This window comes from Mesocricetus auratus, unplaced genomic scaffold (genome assembly GCF_017639785.1).
Source record: "Mesocricetus auratus isolate SY011 unplaced genomic scaffold, BCM_Maur_2.0 Super-Scaffold_100013, whole genome shotgun sequence".
Taxonomy (NCBI): Eukaryota; Metazoa; Chordata; class Mammalia; order Rodentia; family Cricetidae; genus Mesocricetus; species Mesocricetus auratus.
The window spans coordinates 10,956,567-10,975,582 of record NW_024429196.1 but is presented as its reverse complement, the minus strand read 5'-3'; the positions used below and the strand labels follow the sequence as shown (position 1 = coordinate 10,975,582).

At 38.4% G+C, this 19,016-nt stretch overlaps 1 protein-coding gene across 29 annotated transcripts in view; it reads right to left on the bottom strand.

Annotated features, from left to right (window-relative positions):
* Window positions 1-19,016, bottom strand: part of Crem (cAMP responsive element modulator) — an 81,068-nt gene that overhangs the window by 33,198 nt on the left and 28,854 nt on the right. For 8 of the 29 annotated variants that reach the window (XM_040755367.1, XM_040755369.1, XM_040755370.1 and 5 more), the window contains one exon: window positions 8,188-8,223. The exons of 15 other annotated variants lie outside the window; for them this stretch is intronic. In XM_040755367.1, the coding sequence (XP_040611301.1) occupies window positions 8,188-8,223 (36 nt within the window). Of the gene's footprint in view, window positions 1-8,187; window positions 8,224-15,334; window positions 15,594-19,016 lie in introns of those variants that run through there. 6 more of the 29 variants (XM_021235999.2, XM_040755376.1, XM_040755365.1 and 3 more) reach the window with 5 other exon arrangements.

Genomic DNA, 19,016 nt, shown 5'->3' with positions numbered 1-19,016 from the left:
CAAAAGAGAGAGGTTCAGAACTATCCATCAATTTGGAACTGAGAGAAAAGTACCTACTGAGTACTTTCAGCAAATATGCTTTGGACTAGACTTGAAACCTATTAAGGTCTCTAGTAATCAACCTGTCTTTTCAACCACTACAATTTTAGAAACTTTTCTTAGATTCACTATGCATTATGGCTTATTCAAACCACTCAAAAGATCTTGAAAATGAAATATACTGGTAATTTCTATCTTGAGTAAGAGAACCTCAAGGTATTAATTTTCATGGAAGCCTCTGTGTGTGACCTCATTTTTAAGAAACACCAATGAGTCGCAAGCTACTACTAGTGTCTATTACTTCAAAAAACTATTTTAAACTGTGTTTGCAAGGTGAGCATGGTGGCATATGTTTGAAATCTCAGCACTCAGGAGGCTGAAGCAGGGGATCATGAGTTTGTGGCTAGGCTGGGGAACACAGCAAGACCCTTGTCTATTAAAAAAAACTGGGTTTATAAAAAAAAGATAATTACAATTTACTTACATCACCATTTTCAAGAAAGCAAATAGGTTCTCTAGTAATCTAGAGGTTACAATTTAATTCATAAAAGAGAAACCATATGTTGAGCACTGGACTACGTGGACTAAGGTATAAAGTAGAATTGGGGAAAAAAAACAAAAACAAAAACAGCAATGCCTAAGAATCAACAGATCTCTCGAAAAAAAAAAAATCAACAGATCAAACAGGTAAAGAACTAACTCCATTCATCAGCCACAAATGTCACAGGAGTTCAGAAGAAAGATCAGTGCAACCCTGAACAAAAAGTGAAGGCTTTCTCTGGGGCCAGAGCTGGAGCCAGACCTTGATCTATGCCTTGATTACAAAGTAACAAATGAGGGCAGAGACAAGTGAAACAGATAACCTACCAACCAGTTTCAGCCTGCCTATTCCAGTATCATCTGCTTTGGGTTGTAGGAGAAAAGAACATCTTATACACAACCATAGGTTAAACAGCTAAAGGTAAAAAGAAAAATGGTTTATTCTACAAATGTCAGCCAAAAGGCAACACTGTAATATATATATTTATATTAATATATGTATATTTACCTCTGTGTTGACTAACTGCCAAAAGGTTCCCTTCTCCTCACAACTAAATCTCAAACTTTTTTGTCTTGGGACGTCTTTATACTTAAAACTTACTAACTCAGAATTTCTTGTTGTTGTTTACTACATTTTGAGTGAGTTTGTGTATGTGTATATGCACTGTGTGTATGCCACTTTATGTATGTGCACACCACTGTGCATGTGAAAGTAGGGGACAAGTTGTGGGAGTTGGTTTTCTCCTTGTACTGTGTATCAAGCTCAGGTCATCAAGTTTGGTATTAAGTGCTCTCAGCATCTAAGCCATCTCACCAGCGCTATACAATTCACATTATCTAAATCTACTGGATTTCTACCTAGTAGAGTGCTAGTAAATATTTAATAAATAGATCCTAGGAAATGGAAATCCTGACTTAACAGTTTTCCTTATTTCTGTGATATATACTATGTATTATGCATCATGACTTGTTTCGAGCTACAAATGAAGACCATAAGACACAAAGCTGAAAACAGATTGTACATATCTGGCTCTTGCAAGCCCATACAAAACAGCTCCAGAGGGCTTTATCTACTGATATGTATCACAATAGAAAGTAAAATAGAACTCAGGTCCTCATGATTGAACAGTAAGCGCTCTTACCTATTGAGCTATCTCATGTGTAAGGGGGTGAGGCTGGTGGAGGGAGAAGGGGGGAGCCGGGATTGACATTTGAAGCATGCATGTTTATAATTTAAATAAAAAACATACATAAAATAAAAATAGAAAAATTATCAACCAACACCTCAGTTACAGTAAATCTATTCCATGTTATCATTTTATGAAAGTTATATTTTTTTCAAAATAAAACTATTTACTGAAAATAGTGATAGTACTTTTACTTTGGGAGTTTTGTGTGTATGTGTGTGTTTTCACTTGGTATCCATGGCTGGCGTGGAACCTACTACATAGACTAGGCTAGCCTCAAACTAACAGGGGTTCACCTGCTTCTGCTGAGATTATAGGCATGCATCACCATGGCAGACAAACAACTGCTTTTAATTACTAAGGTTTTTGTAGTTGTTTGGGTTTGGTTTTCTTATTACTATATTTATTTTATATGTGTGTGTTTGGGCACAGGCAGAGGACATCTTGGGGGAGTAGGTTCTCTCCTTCTACCATGTAGATCCTAGGAATTGAACTTGGCCATCAGGTACCATGCAGCATCAAGTACTTTTACCTGATGAGGCATCTCATCAACTTTGGGCTTTTTGTTTCTTTGAGACATTTCTCACTATGTAGTACAGGCTAGCCTGGAACTCAAAAATATATCCAAGAATGACCTCAAATTCATGATGCCTCCAACCCGTCATCTGCTTCCCAAAGTGCTGAGATTATAAGCACACTCCACCACACCTGGCTTTAATAATTTGTTTCAGTCAAACAGATCTAGACTCTAATATATGCTTCTACAATGAATCTGCAATGTGTTGCATTAAGTGATATGTGAATAAAATCTGGACCTCGCAGACAGATTTAAATGGCAGGAGGATTACTGTAGTTTTTTACAGACAAGAAAGAATATTCTTCTTTGTCACAACTCTGAAACTCACAAGTGGTTGTTCCTGACTCTGTACCAGTGACACTAAATTCCATGACCTATATATAGCCTTTGGATGGATCTTTAACACACTCAAGATTATGCAACATCGTGAAGTATTTCTAAGAAAGCTATGGCTCAGCAGGTGAAGCTAATGTGGACCACAGCACCTTTCCTCAAAAACATATCCCATTTCATGACAGAGAATATTAAGGTAATGTGTACTCAAGGATCATGCTAGACTGCAGCTTTTACTGCTTCATCCAGAATATTCTCACTCAAAGGAATGACAGTGAAGAAAACACAGACTAATCATGCTTTTTGATACCACTCACACAGTTCAAGTTAAAACCAACAGTTTATCCTCCAACCATTGTTGTTGCCACACCAGTACAAATGTTAACAGAGTAAATAATATTTTATTATTATACATAAAAGACAACATCTTATTATTACACATAAGGGTTTATCTTAGCAAATCTTTTGAAAGGCATCTTCAGAGTTTCACCCAAGGTTCTGCAGTGTACAGAACACTTTGTGATGACTACTCTATAATAATGTTGTGTTACAGTCTGCTGCTTAGCTCAGATAGAGGGCTGAGACAGGCTGAGATTTCAGCTCCAATAAAGTATCGCAGCCAGGACTCATACTCAGTAACACTGACAGTTTGTAGATCAAAGACTAGCAAAATATAAATCATGCTTTTAACTTGCTTTTTATTTATATTTTACATACCAACCTCAGTTCCCCCTCCTTGCCCTTCTCCTGCTTCTCCCTCCACCCCCCCCATCCTCTCCTTAGAGGGGATAAGGCCTTCCTTGGGGAGTTAACAAAGTCTGGCACACCAAGTTTAGAGAGGACCAAGTTCCCCCCCCCCCCCCGACCAAGGTTGAGCACGGTATCCCTACATAGAGAATGGGTGCCAAAAAAAACTAGTTCAAGCAACCAGGATAGGTCCTGGTCCCACTGCCAGCCTCCCTCCCCAACATGCCACATAACTGTCACCCACATTCAAAGGATCTAGCTCGGTGCCATGCAGGTTCCCCAGCTGCCAGTCCATAGTCTGTAAGTTCCCACTTGGGGTCAGCAAACCACTTTAACCCAAAGAGAATACTTAGCTAGCATGCACCCATAAGACACTGCTGCACCCTCTGCAGGTGTCCTTACCCAACACTTGCTTTTCTCTTTTGTTTTCATAGATAGGGGGCTCACACTCTGGGATTTACCAATTGACCTCCTCAGTAAGTAGACTACAGGCATAGCACAATGTCAAGCTGATGGTGGGAAAATGGAAAGACTTTACTCCACAGAATCAGAGTTCTGACAAACCCTGCCAGAGATTCAGTGCATCTCAATGATTTGCTGTTTTCCTTTTTTTAATAAAAAAAAAAAGGTGAGACATTTGATGATAATGAAACTACATCAGAGAAACTCAAGAAAACTAAAATATCCTTAAAAGTTTCACTGTGAATGAGGATCTGCAATCTGTGCATTTACTTCCTGTAGAGAAACACTCCAGCTTCAAAGGATGAGATCTTTTGAAGAACTAAAGCAAGAATGAATCATAAGCTTTTAAAAATTATATATATGTATGTACACACACACACACATTCCTAATTAGGGTTACTATTTCTGTGATTAAACACCATGAGCAAAGCAACTTGCTGAGAAAAGGGTTAGATCAGTTTACACTTCCAGGTAGCAATGCCTCACTGAGGGAAGTCAGGGCAGAAATTCAAGCAGGGCAGGAACCTGGAGGCAAGAACTGATGCAGACGCCATGCAGGGCCATTCAGGAGTTCTGCCTCCTGGTTTGCTCCATCTGGCTTGGTCAGCCTGTTTTCTTATACACCCCAGGACCACCAGGAGCAGTACCATCACAATGGGCTGGGCTCTCCCCCATGGATTAAGAAAATCCTCCACCAGCTGATCTTCATTGTTTTTTGGTTATTGATTTTTTTGTTTGTTTTGTTTTGTTTTGTTTTTTCGAGACAGGGTTTCTCTGTATTGTTTTTGGAGGCTTCCTGGAACTTGCTCTGTAGACCAGGCTGGCCTCGAACTCACAGAGATTCCCCCTGCCTCTGCCTCCCAAGTGCTGGGACTAAAGGCATGAGCCACCAACACCCAGCAATCTTCATTTTCTTAATTGAGGCTCCCTCCACTCAGAAGGAGTTGACATAAAACTAGCTGTGTGTGTGTGTGTGTGTGTGTGTGAGAGAGAGAGAGAGAGAGAGAGAGAGAGAGAGAGAGAGAGAGAGAGAGAGAGAGAGAGAGAGAGAGAGAGAGACCATGCTTTCAGTTACTTTATCTTTCAAGTATATTACTCAGGCCTCCATATTAAACAATAGTTCTAGCAGAAACAGTTTAGCGTCAAGACTACCTGGTACAGGCCAGCAGGCCAACAAGATGACTCAGTGAGTAAAAACTCTTGCTGTCAAGACTAATGGCCTGTGTTTGATCCTGGAACTACATCATAGAAGAAGATAACTGACTCCCACAAGTTGTTCTCTGACTTCTACATACACACCATGGCACACATATATTCACACCCATACACATACAAAATAATAATATAAAAATATGTCTTTTAAGGATTACCTGGGCAAGGCACAGTAGTGCATGCCTTTTATCCCAGTCCTCAGGAGACAGGCAGACCACTGTGAGCTTGAGGCCAGCCTGATCTACATAGTGAGTTCCAGGCCAGCCAAGAGCTACATAGTAAAACTCTGTCTCAGAAAAACAAAACAAAACTAATTAAGAAACAAGTTGTAAGTTCCCTCCAACACAAGCTGTACTAAAATCCTAGAGGTGAGCTAAGTGAATTCTACAATGATAATTCTGTTATGCCCAAACTCTGGGCAGCCAAAAGCTTAAGAGACATCATTAAACTCCTAAAACAAAAATAATGTACCCTTGATGTTAGACTTTAGATGTATCTTTTTAAACAAAAAAGCACTTAACCTGCAAAATTGCCATTCTATATGCTCACTAGCTTTGAGAAAGCTGGTAAATGGTAAGCATTAAGCCTGTAACTGTATTGATAGAGTTAATGAACTTAAAACTTCACCATTACTCATTCAAAGCTCACATGGCAACACAACCAGGAACCCCTTGCAGCAGGAGCCTGGCCCCATAGCCTCCTGTATCCCACTTCCCATGCTTAGGTCCATCTATACCATCCTGAAATCACACTCCAGGTGCTGGTCATTGTCTCCAGTGATAGGTCCACCTATGGTGCCTGACCTAGGAATTTTGCCTGCACATCCTCCTGTAGCATGCAGGAAACCCAGCTTCCCCTGTTTAGGCCCACCTATGCTGTTCAGATTCTCCCTGCACCATCCAGCCTTACAGAAGAAAGCAGGCCTCTCAGACCTACAACTAAGTACCTTCCTGAACACTGTAAATACTTCCACTGGAGGAAGACAACAAAAGAAAGGAAGGAAGGGAAAGGAGGAGAGGGGAGGAAAGAGGGGAGGGAGGAAGGGAAGAAAGAAAATCAACCAACAAACTACTCCAGATACACAAGTTCCAGTGTAAAAACAACAACAAAAACCAAGATGTCATGGCTCCCCCATAACTACATCCCATAATAATAGAACCTAATGAAAGTAACCTGGAAAATTTTCCAAGGAATTCAGAATCATTATAATCATGTTGAAATAACTCATAGAAGACATGAATATACTCCAAAAAGGCAAAAACAATGAGATGAATGAAATAAGGATGTTAGGAAGTCAACCCAAGATGTGAAAACAGAATCCAACAGAAACAGAATTGCTGAAGAAAAGCCAAACTGAAATGATGGTAGAAATGCAAAACTCAATAAGCCAAATATAAATCTCAGTGGAAAGCCTTCCCAATGAAATGGACCATGGGAAAAGAGAGTCTGGCCCTGGAGAATAAGGCAGAGGAAATGGAAGGTCAATTGAGAAGTTTTGAAATAAACATGAAGAGACAGTGGGATACCAGGTAAAGATCTAACCTGTAGATTATGAGAATAAAAGGACCCAACCATACTGAAGGCATAGAATATATTTTCAATAAAACCACAGAAGAGCTAGGTATTGTAGCATGCAGTCTTGAATACCAGCTGAGGCAGGTAGATATTTGTGAGCCTGAGGTCTAGCCAGACAGTTCCAGGTCAGTTAGTGCTATATAGTGAGACTTGGCCTCAAAAACAAAACAAAACAAAAACCATAGAAGAAAACATTCCTAGCCTAGAGAAAAAAATACCCATCCAAATACAAGAGGCCTACAGAACTCCAAATAGAGGAGCCAGAAAAGAAATTCCCCACAACATATTATAAAGGGATCAAAATCATTATACTCAACCAAACTATTAATATTTAAGGAGAAATAAATCTTTCCATGATAAAAAAATTAAATTAAGTTATGACCATTAAGGCAGCTTGCATAGATTACTGGAAGAATACTTCAGTCTGAAGAAAAGGATAAACACACCCTGCCGGTCACAGATAATAAATAACTCCAAAACAGTTACTCAAAATAAGTTTAAGAAAATGACATTAAAAACAACAATATGAAAGTAGTTAATATACATCTCTCAATGGTAAATCTTAATATTAATGATCTCAATTCCCCCAACAAATAGACACAAACTATCAAACTGCATTAGAAGACAGGACCCATCTTTTTTGTGCTTCTAAGAAACACCATGGGAGGGGGAAGGTTGGTGGGGGACAGGGGAGGAGGGGAGGGAGAGGGAGCTAGGATTGACATGTGAAGCAAGCTTGTTTCTAATTTAAATTTTAAAAAAATACCATAAAAAAAAAAAGAAACACCATCGGCCGGGCATTGGTGTTGCACGCCTTTAATCCCAGCACTCGGGAGGCAGAGGCAGAAGGATCTCTGTGAGTTCCAGGCCAGCCTGGTCTACAGAGTGAGTTCCAGGACAGGCTCCAAAGCAATACAGAGAAACCCTGTCTCGGAAAAAAAAAAGAAAAAAGAAAAAAGAAAGAAAGAAATACCATCAATGATACACACCACCTTACAATAAAAGAATGGAAAGTTATTCCAAGCAAATGTAACTAATAAACAAACAGAAATACAATTCTAATGTTTAACAATAGCCCCATAAAACAATATATGCACAAGCACTACATGTGTGTGCTTGCTACTCATGGAGGTCAGAAGAGGACATCAATGATTGTGAGTCACCATCTGAGTGCTGGAAACCAAAAATTATAATAGGAAAAGTGTGGTAACATCCTGTATTCTATCTGACTAAAATGGAGCAAACCTGGTTGTCAACAGCAAGAGAAACTCCAGAAAGTACATAAACCTGTAGAGACTAACAAACACACTACTGAATGGTGATTGGGTTAAGCAAAAAAAAAAAAAAAACTAAAATAGAAAATTTAAAATTCCTAGAATTGACTGAAAATGAAAACATACTAAAATTTATGGGACCATGAAGACAGTCCCTAAGAGGAAGGTTTATTGCACTAAGTGCTTACCACAAAAAAATTGGGAGGACTGGAAAGATGGCTCAGTGGATAAGAGTACTTACTGATCTTGCAGAGTATCCAAGTTCAGTCCCCAGCACCTACAAGATGATTTATAACTGTAACTGTAACTCCAGTTCCAGAGGCTCAGATGCCCTCTTCTGACCTCCAAGGGTATATCATACATGGATGTGGTACAATACACAAAATGCACATGAATACTCATACACATAAAAAATGTCTTGAAAATTTTTGAGAGATCTCAAACTAACACTTAATGATGCACTTGAAAAAGTAAAAACAAGCACCACCCAAAAATAGTGGACAACAGAGGGTAAAATAAGGGTGAAATTAAGCAAATTAAAAAATACAGAGTCAAAGAGTTGGTTCTAAGAAAAAGTTAGCAAGCTTGACAAACCACTTGTGCAATAGTTCTCAACCTATGAGTCTTGACACCTTTGGGGTGGTGTCAAAGGACCCTTACACAAAGGGTCACCTGAAACCATCAGAAAACACAGATATTTATATTATGATTCATAACAGTAGCAAAATTACAGCTATGAAACAGCAACAAAAATAACTGTACAGTTGGGGTCACCACAATATAAGGAGCTGTATTAGGAAGGCTGAGAACCACTGTTCTGGTGAAATTAACAAACAAAAAAAACTAAGAGAAAAAAATCTGAATCAATAAAATTTGAGATGAAAAGGGAGAAAATATAAAAAACACTAGGGAAAATCAGAGAATCACAGACATACTTTAAATTTTTATGCTCCATTAAACTGGAAAATCTTAAAAAATTAATTTCTATCTGCATATAACCCACCAAAGTTAAACTATGATGAAATAAATACTTCAAACAGACCAATAGCAAACAATGAGACAGAATTAGTAATGCAAAATCCCCCTAACTAGAGGCTAGAGAGAAAGCTATGCTTACCCAAATATGAGCTCACAACTGCCCCTAATTCCAATTTCAGGGGATCAAATACATACTTGAAAGCCATACACACATAAAAATAAAATCTTTTTTAAATTTCCCAACTAGAAAAAGTCTACAGGCAAGTGGATTCAATGCAGAATTTGCCAAACCTTCAAAGAACTATTACCAATATTCTTCCAACATTTCTATAAAGGAAAAAAAAAACACTTCCTTTCAACACATTGGATTCTTGTTTTTTGTTTTGTTTTGTTTTGCTTTGCTTTGCTTTTGCTTTTTCAAGACGAGATTTCTCTGTGTAACAGCTCTGGCTGTCCTGGAACTCTTTCTGTAGACCAGGCTAGCCCTGAACTCAGAGATCCACCTGCCTCTTCCTTCTCAAGTGCTGGTATTAAAGGCATGCACCACTACTGCTCAGATCTACACATTGTTTTTATAAAGCCAGTACTGTCCTGATAACAAAACCAGATAGGTAACAACAACAAAATTATAGGATTATAGGCCAATATTTCTGTTGAATATAAATGCAAAAATTATCAATAAAATACTTGTAAACCAATTTCAAGAACACTTAAAAGTATCATCCAAAACCAAGCAGTGGTGGCACATGCCTTTAATCCCAGCACTAGGGAGGCAGAAGCAGAAGCAGACAGATCGCTTAGAGTTTAAGGACATCCTGGTCTACAGAACAAGTTCCAGGACAGTCAAGGGCATACAGAGAAACTCAGTCTCAAAAAAAAAAAAAAAAAAGGAAAGAAAAGTATCATCCACTACAATCAAGTCATCTTCACCCAGAGATACAGAGATGTCAACATACATAACAATAGGTGTAATATTACCACATAAAGCGACTCAATATCATCTCATCAGATGCAGAAAAGGGCTTTGATAAAATCCAATATTCCTTCATGTTAAAGGCACCAAGGATCATATATGGATTTTAGACATGGATCTAGGGAGTACGAGCCTACAATCCCACTGCCAGAGAGTCTGGGAAACAGGAAGGACCCTAAGAGAGATATTCATTGTATCCTAGAGAAGGGGAATGAGGCAAGATCTCCTGAGCAGATTGGGAGCATGGGGGGAGAGGACAGGGAAAGGAGAAGGGGTTAGAGAGGAGGAGAAGAGGAGGGGAGAGGAGGACATGAGGGAACAGGAAGGTTCAGTGGGGGAAGAATAGAAGAGAACAGTAAGAGAGACACCATAATAGAGGAAGTCATTATAGGTTTGAGGAAAGATCTGGCACTAGTGAGATTTCCAGAAATCTACAAGGATGACACCAACTGGAAAACTAAGCAATAGTGGAAAGACTACCATAAATGCCCCTCCCTGATAATGAGTTCAACTACTTCCTTATATGCCATCCTAGAACCTTCAACCAATGACTGATGTAAGCAGAGGCAGACGCCCACAGCTAAACAGTGAACTGAACTCCTGGAACCCAGTGACAGTGAGGGAGGACTGATGAGCAAAGGGGTCAAGACTGGGCTGGTTTAACCCACAGAAACAGCTGATCTGAAAAGGGGGAGCTCTTGGACCCCAGACTGATGGCTGGGAGGCCAGCATGGGATTGATCCAGACCCCCTGAATGTGGGTGTCAATGAGGAGGCCTAGGAAATCTATGGGGCCTTGGGTAGGAGATCAGTATTTATCCCTGGCATACAAATGAACTTCGGGTGTCCATCCCACAATGAGGGATGCTCTCTCAGCCTGAACTCTTGGGGGAGGGCCTAGGCCCTGCTCTGAATGAAATGACAGATTCTGGACACCCTCATGGAGGGTCTCACCCTCCCTGGGGAATGGAGTAGGGACTGGGTGGGGGGTTGGGGACATTAGTGGGGGGCATGGGATGGGGGAAATGACGAGGAGCTGGGACTGACATGTGAAGCAACCTTGTTTCTAATTTAAATTTAAAAAAATGTAAAAAAAAACTTTAAAAAAAGAACAGATATGACCCCCCCCAAAAAAAGTGCCAAGGAATCTAGGCATAGAGGAAACATATGTCAGTCAAGGAATAATGAGCCCACATCATGAAAATGGTAAATGAACAAATTATATAAATAAATTTCTAAGTATTACTACTAAAATTAGAAATAAGGCAAGGAGATATACTTTCTCCATTCCTCTTTGATATAGCTCATGAAGCCTAACTAGAGCAATAAGAGAAAAGAGGGGAAACAAATAGAAAACAGGAAAATAAGTATTTTTAACTCAGATGATATGATTCTATGCATTAAAGACCCTCAAAAATCCACCAGAAAATTACAACAGCTGATAGAGTTAGGTAGCAGAATACAAAATTAATGTATAAAAATCAGTAGCCTTCCTACATACCAAATGACAAACATATTGAAAAGGAAACCTGGTAAACAATCCCATTTACAACAGACTCAAAAAACAAATCTTGAAATATATCTAACCAAAGAAATGAAAGATCTGCACAATGAAAATTCAATACTGAAGAAAAAAACTGAAGAAGATATTAGGAGGAGAAACTACTGGATTGGTAAGATTAATGTTGTAAAAATAACCATCCTACTTAAGGCAATCTATAGATTCAAATTTGATCCCTACCAAAATTTCAATAAAATTCTTCACAAAAGTTGAAGAATTAATCTCAAATTTCACATGAAAACATAAAATACCCAGACTAGCTAATGTAATCCTGAGCAATAAAAACACTGCTGAAGTATCACCACTCCTGATTGCAAGTAATACTTGAGAGCTACAGTAAGAAAAACAACATGGTATTGTCATTAAAACAGACACATCAGTCAATATAATAAAACTGAAGAACCAAGGGTAAGCCTACATTCCCACAATCACCTCATTTTCAACAAAGAGGCCAAAATACATGTTGAAGAAAAGACAGTATCTTCAATAAATGGTGTCAGTCAAACATAAAAAGAATAAAAGCAGAACCTTATCTTTCACCCTGCACAAAGTTCAACTCCACATGAATCAAGGACATCAATGTAAGACCCTGAACCTGAGGAGAAAGTAGGGAATATGCTTCAACTTATAGCCACAGGAAAGGATTTTTCTGAACAGGATGTCATTAATACAACCATTAGCCAACAAGTGACAAACGGAATGTTATGAAACTAAAAAGCTTCTGTACAGCAAAAAAAGTTATCGTTCCAGAGACAAAGCAGCCTCCATAATGGGAAAAATCTTTACCACCTAGACATCTGACAAAGGGTTAGTATCTAAAATATACAAAGAATGCAAATAATAAACAAGTAAACCCAACTTAAAATGGAACATGAAACAGAAAATCTCAAAAAAAGAACTACAAAGAGCTGATAAATATATTTCTAAACATTCAACATCTTTAGCCATCAGAAACATGCAAACTAAAACCACTGTGATATTTCACCTTATCCCAGTTAAAATGACTATGATTTTGTTTTTTAAGGGCAACAAATGCTGGTGTGTAGTGAGGAAGGTGAAACACATTCACTGCTGGTGGGAGTACAAACTGTGCTTCCAATATGCAAATCAGTGTGAGGTCCCCGAGAAAGCTAGAAATAAGTGCCTCATATAACCCAGCTTTAGCTCCTAGGCATTTTCCCAAAGCACTCTATATCAGTATTTACTGTTACTATATTCACAAAAGCCAGAAAGGGGAAACAGACTAGATGTCCATCAATTGATAAATAGATAATGGAAATGTGGTACGTTCACACAATAGAATATTATTCAGCTGCAAAGAAAAATGAAATTATGAAATTCACAGGTAAATGAAAGGATTTGAAAATAATCACTTTGAGTGAGATAGCATGAATCCAGAAAGACAAATGTCACATGTTCTCTCTCCTTCATGGATACTACCTTTGAATTTTTAGATAATTCTATGTAAACTAAAATACCCATAAAGGTTAAAAAAAATAACTAGTAAGGTACCACAGGGGGTTGGCTTAAAGTGAAGAGGGACAGAAGACAAGTATGTAGTATGAGCAGGGAAAGGAAAAATAACAGAAAACGTTAACTGGGGCAAGTAATAGGAAGGCAGGATAGAGAAGTATGGGTGGGATAACACTAAAGACCTTTGAAAAAGCCATATAGAAACTGCTACTAGAGAAGTTTCCTAAAATATTTATAGATACATATAAAAGGAGATTAAATGATGTCACCTGATAATGGGGACAATGCCCCTCCTAGACACCATAGGCTACGAATAAAAAGTTCAGTGTTAAATATCGGTTACCACCTTTGGAGCTGCTGACCAGTGAAGTCCCATGGAGTGCCCCTGCCACCAAACATTACAAGCTGTTGCTATTGCTCTTGGTTACCCTCCAGAACTTGACAGTAAGACCCTACTGCTGAAGATAACACACACTTGAGTCATACAGAACAAGGAGAAATCAAGCTAGTACCAACCTAGAAGCTTCATCCCTTACTGGCTAGCTTCATGGTGCATGCTTCCAGGAGAGAAAAGTAGTGAACAATCTCACCCAGTTGTGAACCTTGTGTGCTACACAAACTATTGTCCTGGCAAGGTATGCTCACATAATGCAATAGTGTGATAAGAATATCATGGGAACAAGCATGCACTTTCAGGCTGGATTTAAAGCCTGCTCTACAAGATGGAACTCACACTCTGGTACCATTAACTGGGGAAAAACAACAACAAAATTCACATGGCTTCCTGCACCCCCCTCAATTTATTAGTATTGTTATTTTAGTGACTATATGGCCTGCAACTGAATATTTGGCTATCTTCAAAGTAAGGTGTACATATACAAGATATAGAAAGAACAGAGGTAAAGACTCAAGAACATTTATCTGCTACTAAAGCTCAAAATGGATAAGTAAAAAGTATTTCACCTCAGATGACTAGATAAATTCAGTTTTAAGCAGGCTAAGATTAAATCTATTTAAAGATGAATGTTTAAAAAAGAATTAAGGGTTGGAATTTTAGATTAGAACTCATGAGGAAAGTGCATACTTGAATAATATCAAGAGAGGAATCCATAGACATACGTAATTACTTTATTTACGGCATGCAAAGAATTCTTTAAAGGCTTTGGAAACACTGGAGAATTAGTAAACTAGGCACGGCAGCATACCCCTATAATCCCAGCATTAAGGAGGCAGATGTAGGAGGACTGCAGGTTTAAAGCCAGCCTGGGCTACAGGAGACCATGTATCAAACATAAACCAATCAAAAAAAACCACCTACTTATAAGACAATAAAGTGCACTTGAGTTAAAATATACAGATAGAAACATCGAAGTCTCTCTTATATACATCAAAATTCTAAGGCTGTTATTACTTTTTGTGTTTGTTCCTTTGTGTCTGTGAGATAGGATGTTACTATGTAGTTGAGGAGGGCCTCAAACTTGCAATTCTATCTCAGCCTCCTGAGTACTAGGATTATAGACATGTACCGCTGTGTACCACCAAAAAAATTTTTTTGACTAGTTCATTTTATGTATGAATGTTTTTCCTGCATCTATATATGTGCATCACATACATGCAGGTTGGAAGAAGGAACTAGGTTGCTTTGAAACTAGAATTACAGGTGGTTTTTCTGGCATCATCTGAATGCTGGAAACTGAACCTCTGAAAAAACAAGTGCTATGTAAATATAATTTAATTTTATAATGTCTAAGTAGAAGTTAACAGATATGCAAGCATGATACAACTTGAGATATCTTCCTTAGTGCAATGGGAAATGTAGTAAGAGAAAATAAAGATGAGTGTTTGAGGTGAGGTGAGAACAGTTAGTACTTTTAACTCCTGGACCATCTCTCTAGCTGCCCTAAAACAATTTTAATAATCAAAAATTTCACAGGAATGCAAAATATTTGCAATTAACTTCCTCTTGTATTCACTAACTATCCTCTGGGTACTTAGTCACGGTTTCACATGCCAGTGCTTAGTCAGTGGGGACTGAGAAGAAAGCATCCAAGCTCCTGACCTCCCAAGTCAGAAAGGAAGACAACTGGGGAAACAAAGATTCTGGATAGTGCTCAATTCCTAAAAGAAAAATCAAGGCAAGGAATTAGAAAATGATGCAGCAGAGGAAAGAAGTGATCTAGTGTCAAAGGGGAGGAAACGTCAGCATACAGAGCCTAAATGAAGAGAAGGCAAAAGACACAGAGAGAGCTGAGAGTGTACATATCTCATTCCAAAAATCAAATAGGCATCTTCTCAAAAACAAGTTAAAAACATAAAGGTGGCATGCATTATACTTTATAATTTGAAGCTCTTTTCCTGAGGCTTTAAAATATTTAGAATGAATTCACAGCAGATAAGAATTTACCTTTTTATCCAGATCCCCTGAAGAATAATCTTCTTCTATAGGATGCCTGAAGCATAGGTTATGCTGATGCCACCACATCCACTGAGAACCCACTACAGACAGTAGTTAATCTGAAGAAACAGAGTAGGTGATGCGATTGATAGCCTCACTTGGCTTTGGAACTTTAAAAAAAAAAGTTCTAATAATGACACTTATACTGGGGAAACCTCACAGTGTTGTAGCACAGCATGCGATCAGCACCTAGTAGACCAGCTCCAGTGCGTAGCTAGGTTCCCTCATGGTGGGGTTTGTGATGTCACAATAGAGCTAAGAACATCACAGACATGGGTCTGCATTCCAGACAACTAATAAAGGATTAAAGAGATGTGAATTCACAATATAGCAGACCACTGGCTCTGTCCACTCTGCTGCCTGAGAGATCAAATTTCAGAGTTATCTAGAGTAACATCAAGGACTAGAATGAATATTCCCATCAGTGATCTAAGAAAGTTGTTGAAAACTCTCTCCATTTCTATGTATTCTGTGAGAAAATGGTATTTAAAGAATATCTCAAATATTTAGAGGCTTAAAACAGAAAAGCAGAACATTATAAATTGCACACCTTTAATCCCAGCACTTGGAAGGCAGAGACAGGTGGATCTCTGTGAGTTCAAAGCCATCCTACTCTACAGAGTTCCAGGACAGCCAGGGTATACTGAGAAAGCCTGTCTCCAAAAAAAAAGTAATAACAAAGACATACAATACAATGTTGTATAGTCTTTAAAAGAAGGAAACTTATCTCAAGTTACATGAATGAAGCTAAAGAAAATCATGACAAATGAAATAAGCCAGTCACAAAAAGATAAATTGCAGACAATTCTATGCCTAGGAGGTAGCTAATTAGATTTCATGGAAACAGAGTAGAGTGGTTATAGGAACCAAGAGGAAAAGAAAAGGAGAACTGTTTAGGGTGCAGTTTCAGTTGCCAAGATGGAAAAGTTCAGTTTTACAATAGGGATTAAATTTAATATTACTGAACTGTTTACTAAAACCAGGCTGGAGAGATGGCTTAGTGGGCAAGAATACTTGCTGTTCAAAGAATGAGAACCTAAGTGTGGACCTCTAGTACCCATGTAAAAATCCAGGTGTGGCCCTGGAAGTACCTGTAACCAATGCAGTCCTCTGGATGCCACACAAGTGAACACAGGTGAGCATATATCTCCCCATCACACACACCACACACACACACACACACCTAAACAAGATAATAAGGTTAAAATACCTGAGCATGGTGGCTCATGCTCTGATCCTAGCAACTAGGAGGCTAAGGCAGGAGAATTGCCTCTTGTTCTAGAGTATGTAAATATAACTAAAACTATTTAGGTATGTAGTATTTTTAGCATTCTGAGTTTTGGAAAGTTTCTTCTTGGGTTATTTAAAATAGACCCTCTAAAATACCAACAAGAGTTTTTTCAGGGTTGGGTGGGATCTTAATCTTATATATCAGAACATAAACTTAAGATAATTAATAGCTTCAATAAATAAATAACAAAATAACTTGGGAAGGGCATGATTATGTCACAGCACACATATGGAGTCAGAGGACAACCTGTGGGAGTCTACTCTCTTTTTCTACCTTGTGGGTCTAGAAGGGTGAACTCACACTGCCAGGCTCTACAATACATGCCTCTTCCTGCTATGCTATGCTATCTCGATGGCCTGGTTCTTGCTTCTTGAGGACAGAATCTCATGTGGCTCAGGCTGACTTTGAAGTCACTGTGTAACAGAGCCTAGTCTTAGAAGTCCTAATCCTCTTATTTCCAACTCCCAAGTACTAAAAATTATAGGCATATAGCACTATACATAGTTACCCTATAATTTGACCTTTAAACAGAGATGAAAATGGTGCCACACGTAAGATGAATGTTGTAGAGAAATATAAAACTCTGCACCCTTTGTCTGATGGGCTCCTTCCCTCTACTCGTCAGCACAGAGTCTTAAGGAAAAGACTAAGGTCAACAGTTTCCAGATTTTTGAAATATGATCTTCAGGGTACCTGATCAGCAGAAGCTCTGGAAAGGTCAAGGCTGCCACAGCTACTAACATCAAATGATTTCACATATAAAAGACCAAACCCACTAAGTATTTTGGTCACAACTCTTAATCCCACATGGTTTAATATTTGGCCATATAAACAAGAAAATAAATAATCTTCATACAAAGATGAATTTAAGCCTGAATTATAATCCTCAAATTTAATTTAATTGTGCTATAAGGAACCACTGAGAATAATCAGCCACTTTGGACACATATAACAGGATTTAAATACATTTCAGCTTGACTTTTTAATTTATATATATAGTACTGTGAATTAATAGTAAATATTCAGGCACAAATAGCTTTAGATACTACAAGAACCTAAATGATCAATCCTGCTCATAAGATTTTAGCTAATGATAGTATAATTCTTCAAATTATCAAGATTTATGCAAAGCACAGAGGATACTTAATTAATTAACAAAAATAATTCAGGAATTACCTCACACTGTGTATGTATGTATGTATCATCATAATACATATGTATATACACACATAAATATTGTGTGAGTGTGTGATGAAAATACTAGTTTCTACCTACTGGATTAAATCCCCAAACTGCATAAATCACAAGTGCTTTAGGGCAGTTTAGTGGTGACCTATTTAGCAATTTGTGACTGAGGCTTACACAGTTAGAGTTTACCCAACCTGAAGATCCCTTAGAACTGCATATTTATTAACAACTTAAAATGAAGGGACCTGGTGTGCTGACTGTGCTGGGCCAGAGGTCTCTGAGGAAATGACACAAGCAGAAGTTAGTGAGTCAGTACCTAAAGGGAAGAGAGTAGAGGCAAAAGGAAGGTTTGATTTCAACTGTGACTTCAGCAAGAAATGGCAGAATTTGAGATCAGGAATTACAGTTTAAAAACAAAACAAAACAGAAACACCTCAAGTGGAAAAAATATGCTTTGCATTCTATTCTCACAAATAAAATAACAAAGAATATGCTCAAAATGTCAAAGTAATTATATATCTAGATGTTAATATATAGACAGTTTATGTTATTCTTTTTACATTTGTTTACTACATTCCTGCTTACTTACTTATTTGTATGTGTTTGTGGGGGTATTACAGTGCCATGGCACACATATGGGAGGAGATAACAAGAAACATTTGGAAATTGGTTTTCTCCTTTCATCATGTGGATCCTAGGAATTAAACTCAGGTCATCAGGCTTAGTAACAGGTACCATTATCTGCTAAGTCAATTTTCTAGCCCTATAGGTGCCAGCGCGTGCGCGCGCACGCGTGCGCGCACACACACACATACACACACAAATAAACAAACAGATATTTTATTTAAGATTCTGGGGAACTGGAGATAGCTTAGAGTGTTTGCTGCTCTTGCAGGGGACCCAGGTTTGGTTCCCAGTATCCACACTGGGCAGCTCACAACTGCCTATAACTCCAGTTCCAGGGGACCCAATAATTTCTTCTGGCCTCCACTGGGACTTGAAGACACATGTGCCTGTGTGCATGTGCGCACATACGCAGGCTCACACACCATTTTTAATTCTAAAAAAATTGTAGTAGTGCTTGTAACCCACATCACCATGACACCACCAGAATCCTAATAATGGCCTGAATATAGGCTCACTGACTTTCAA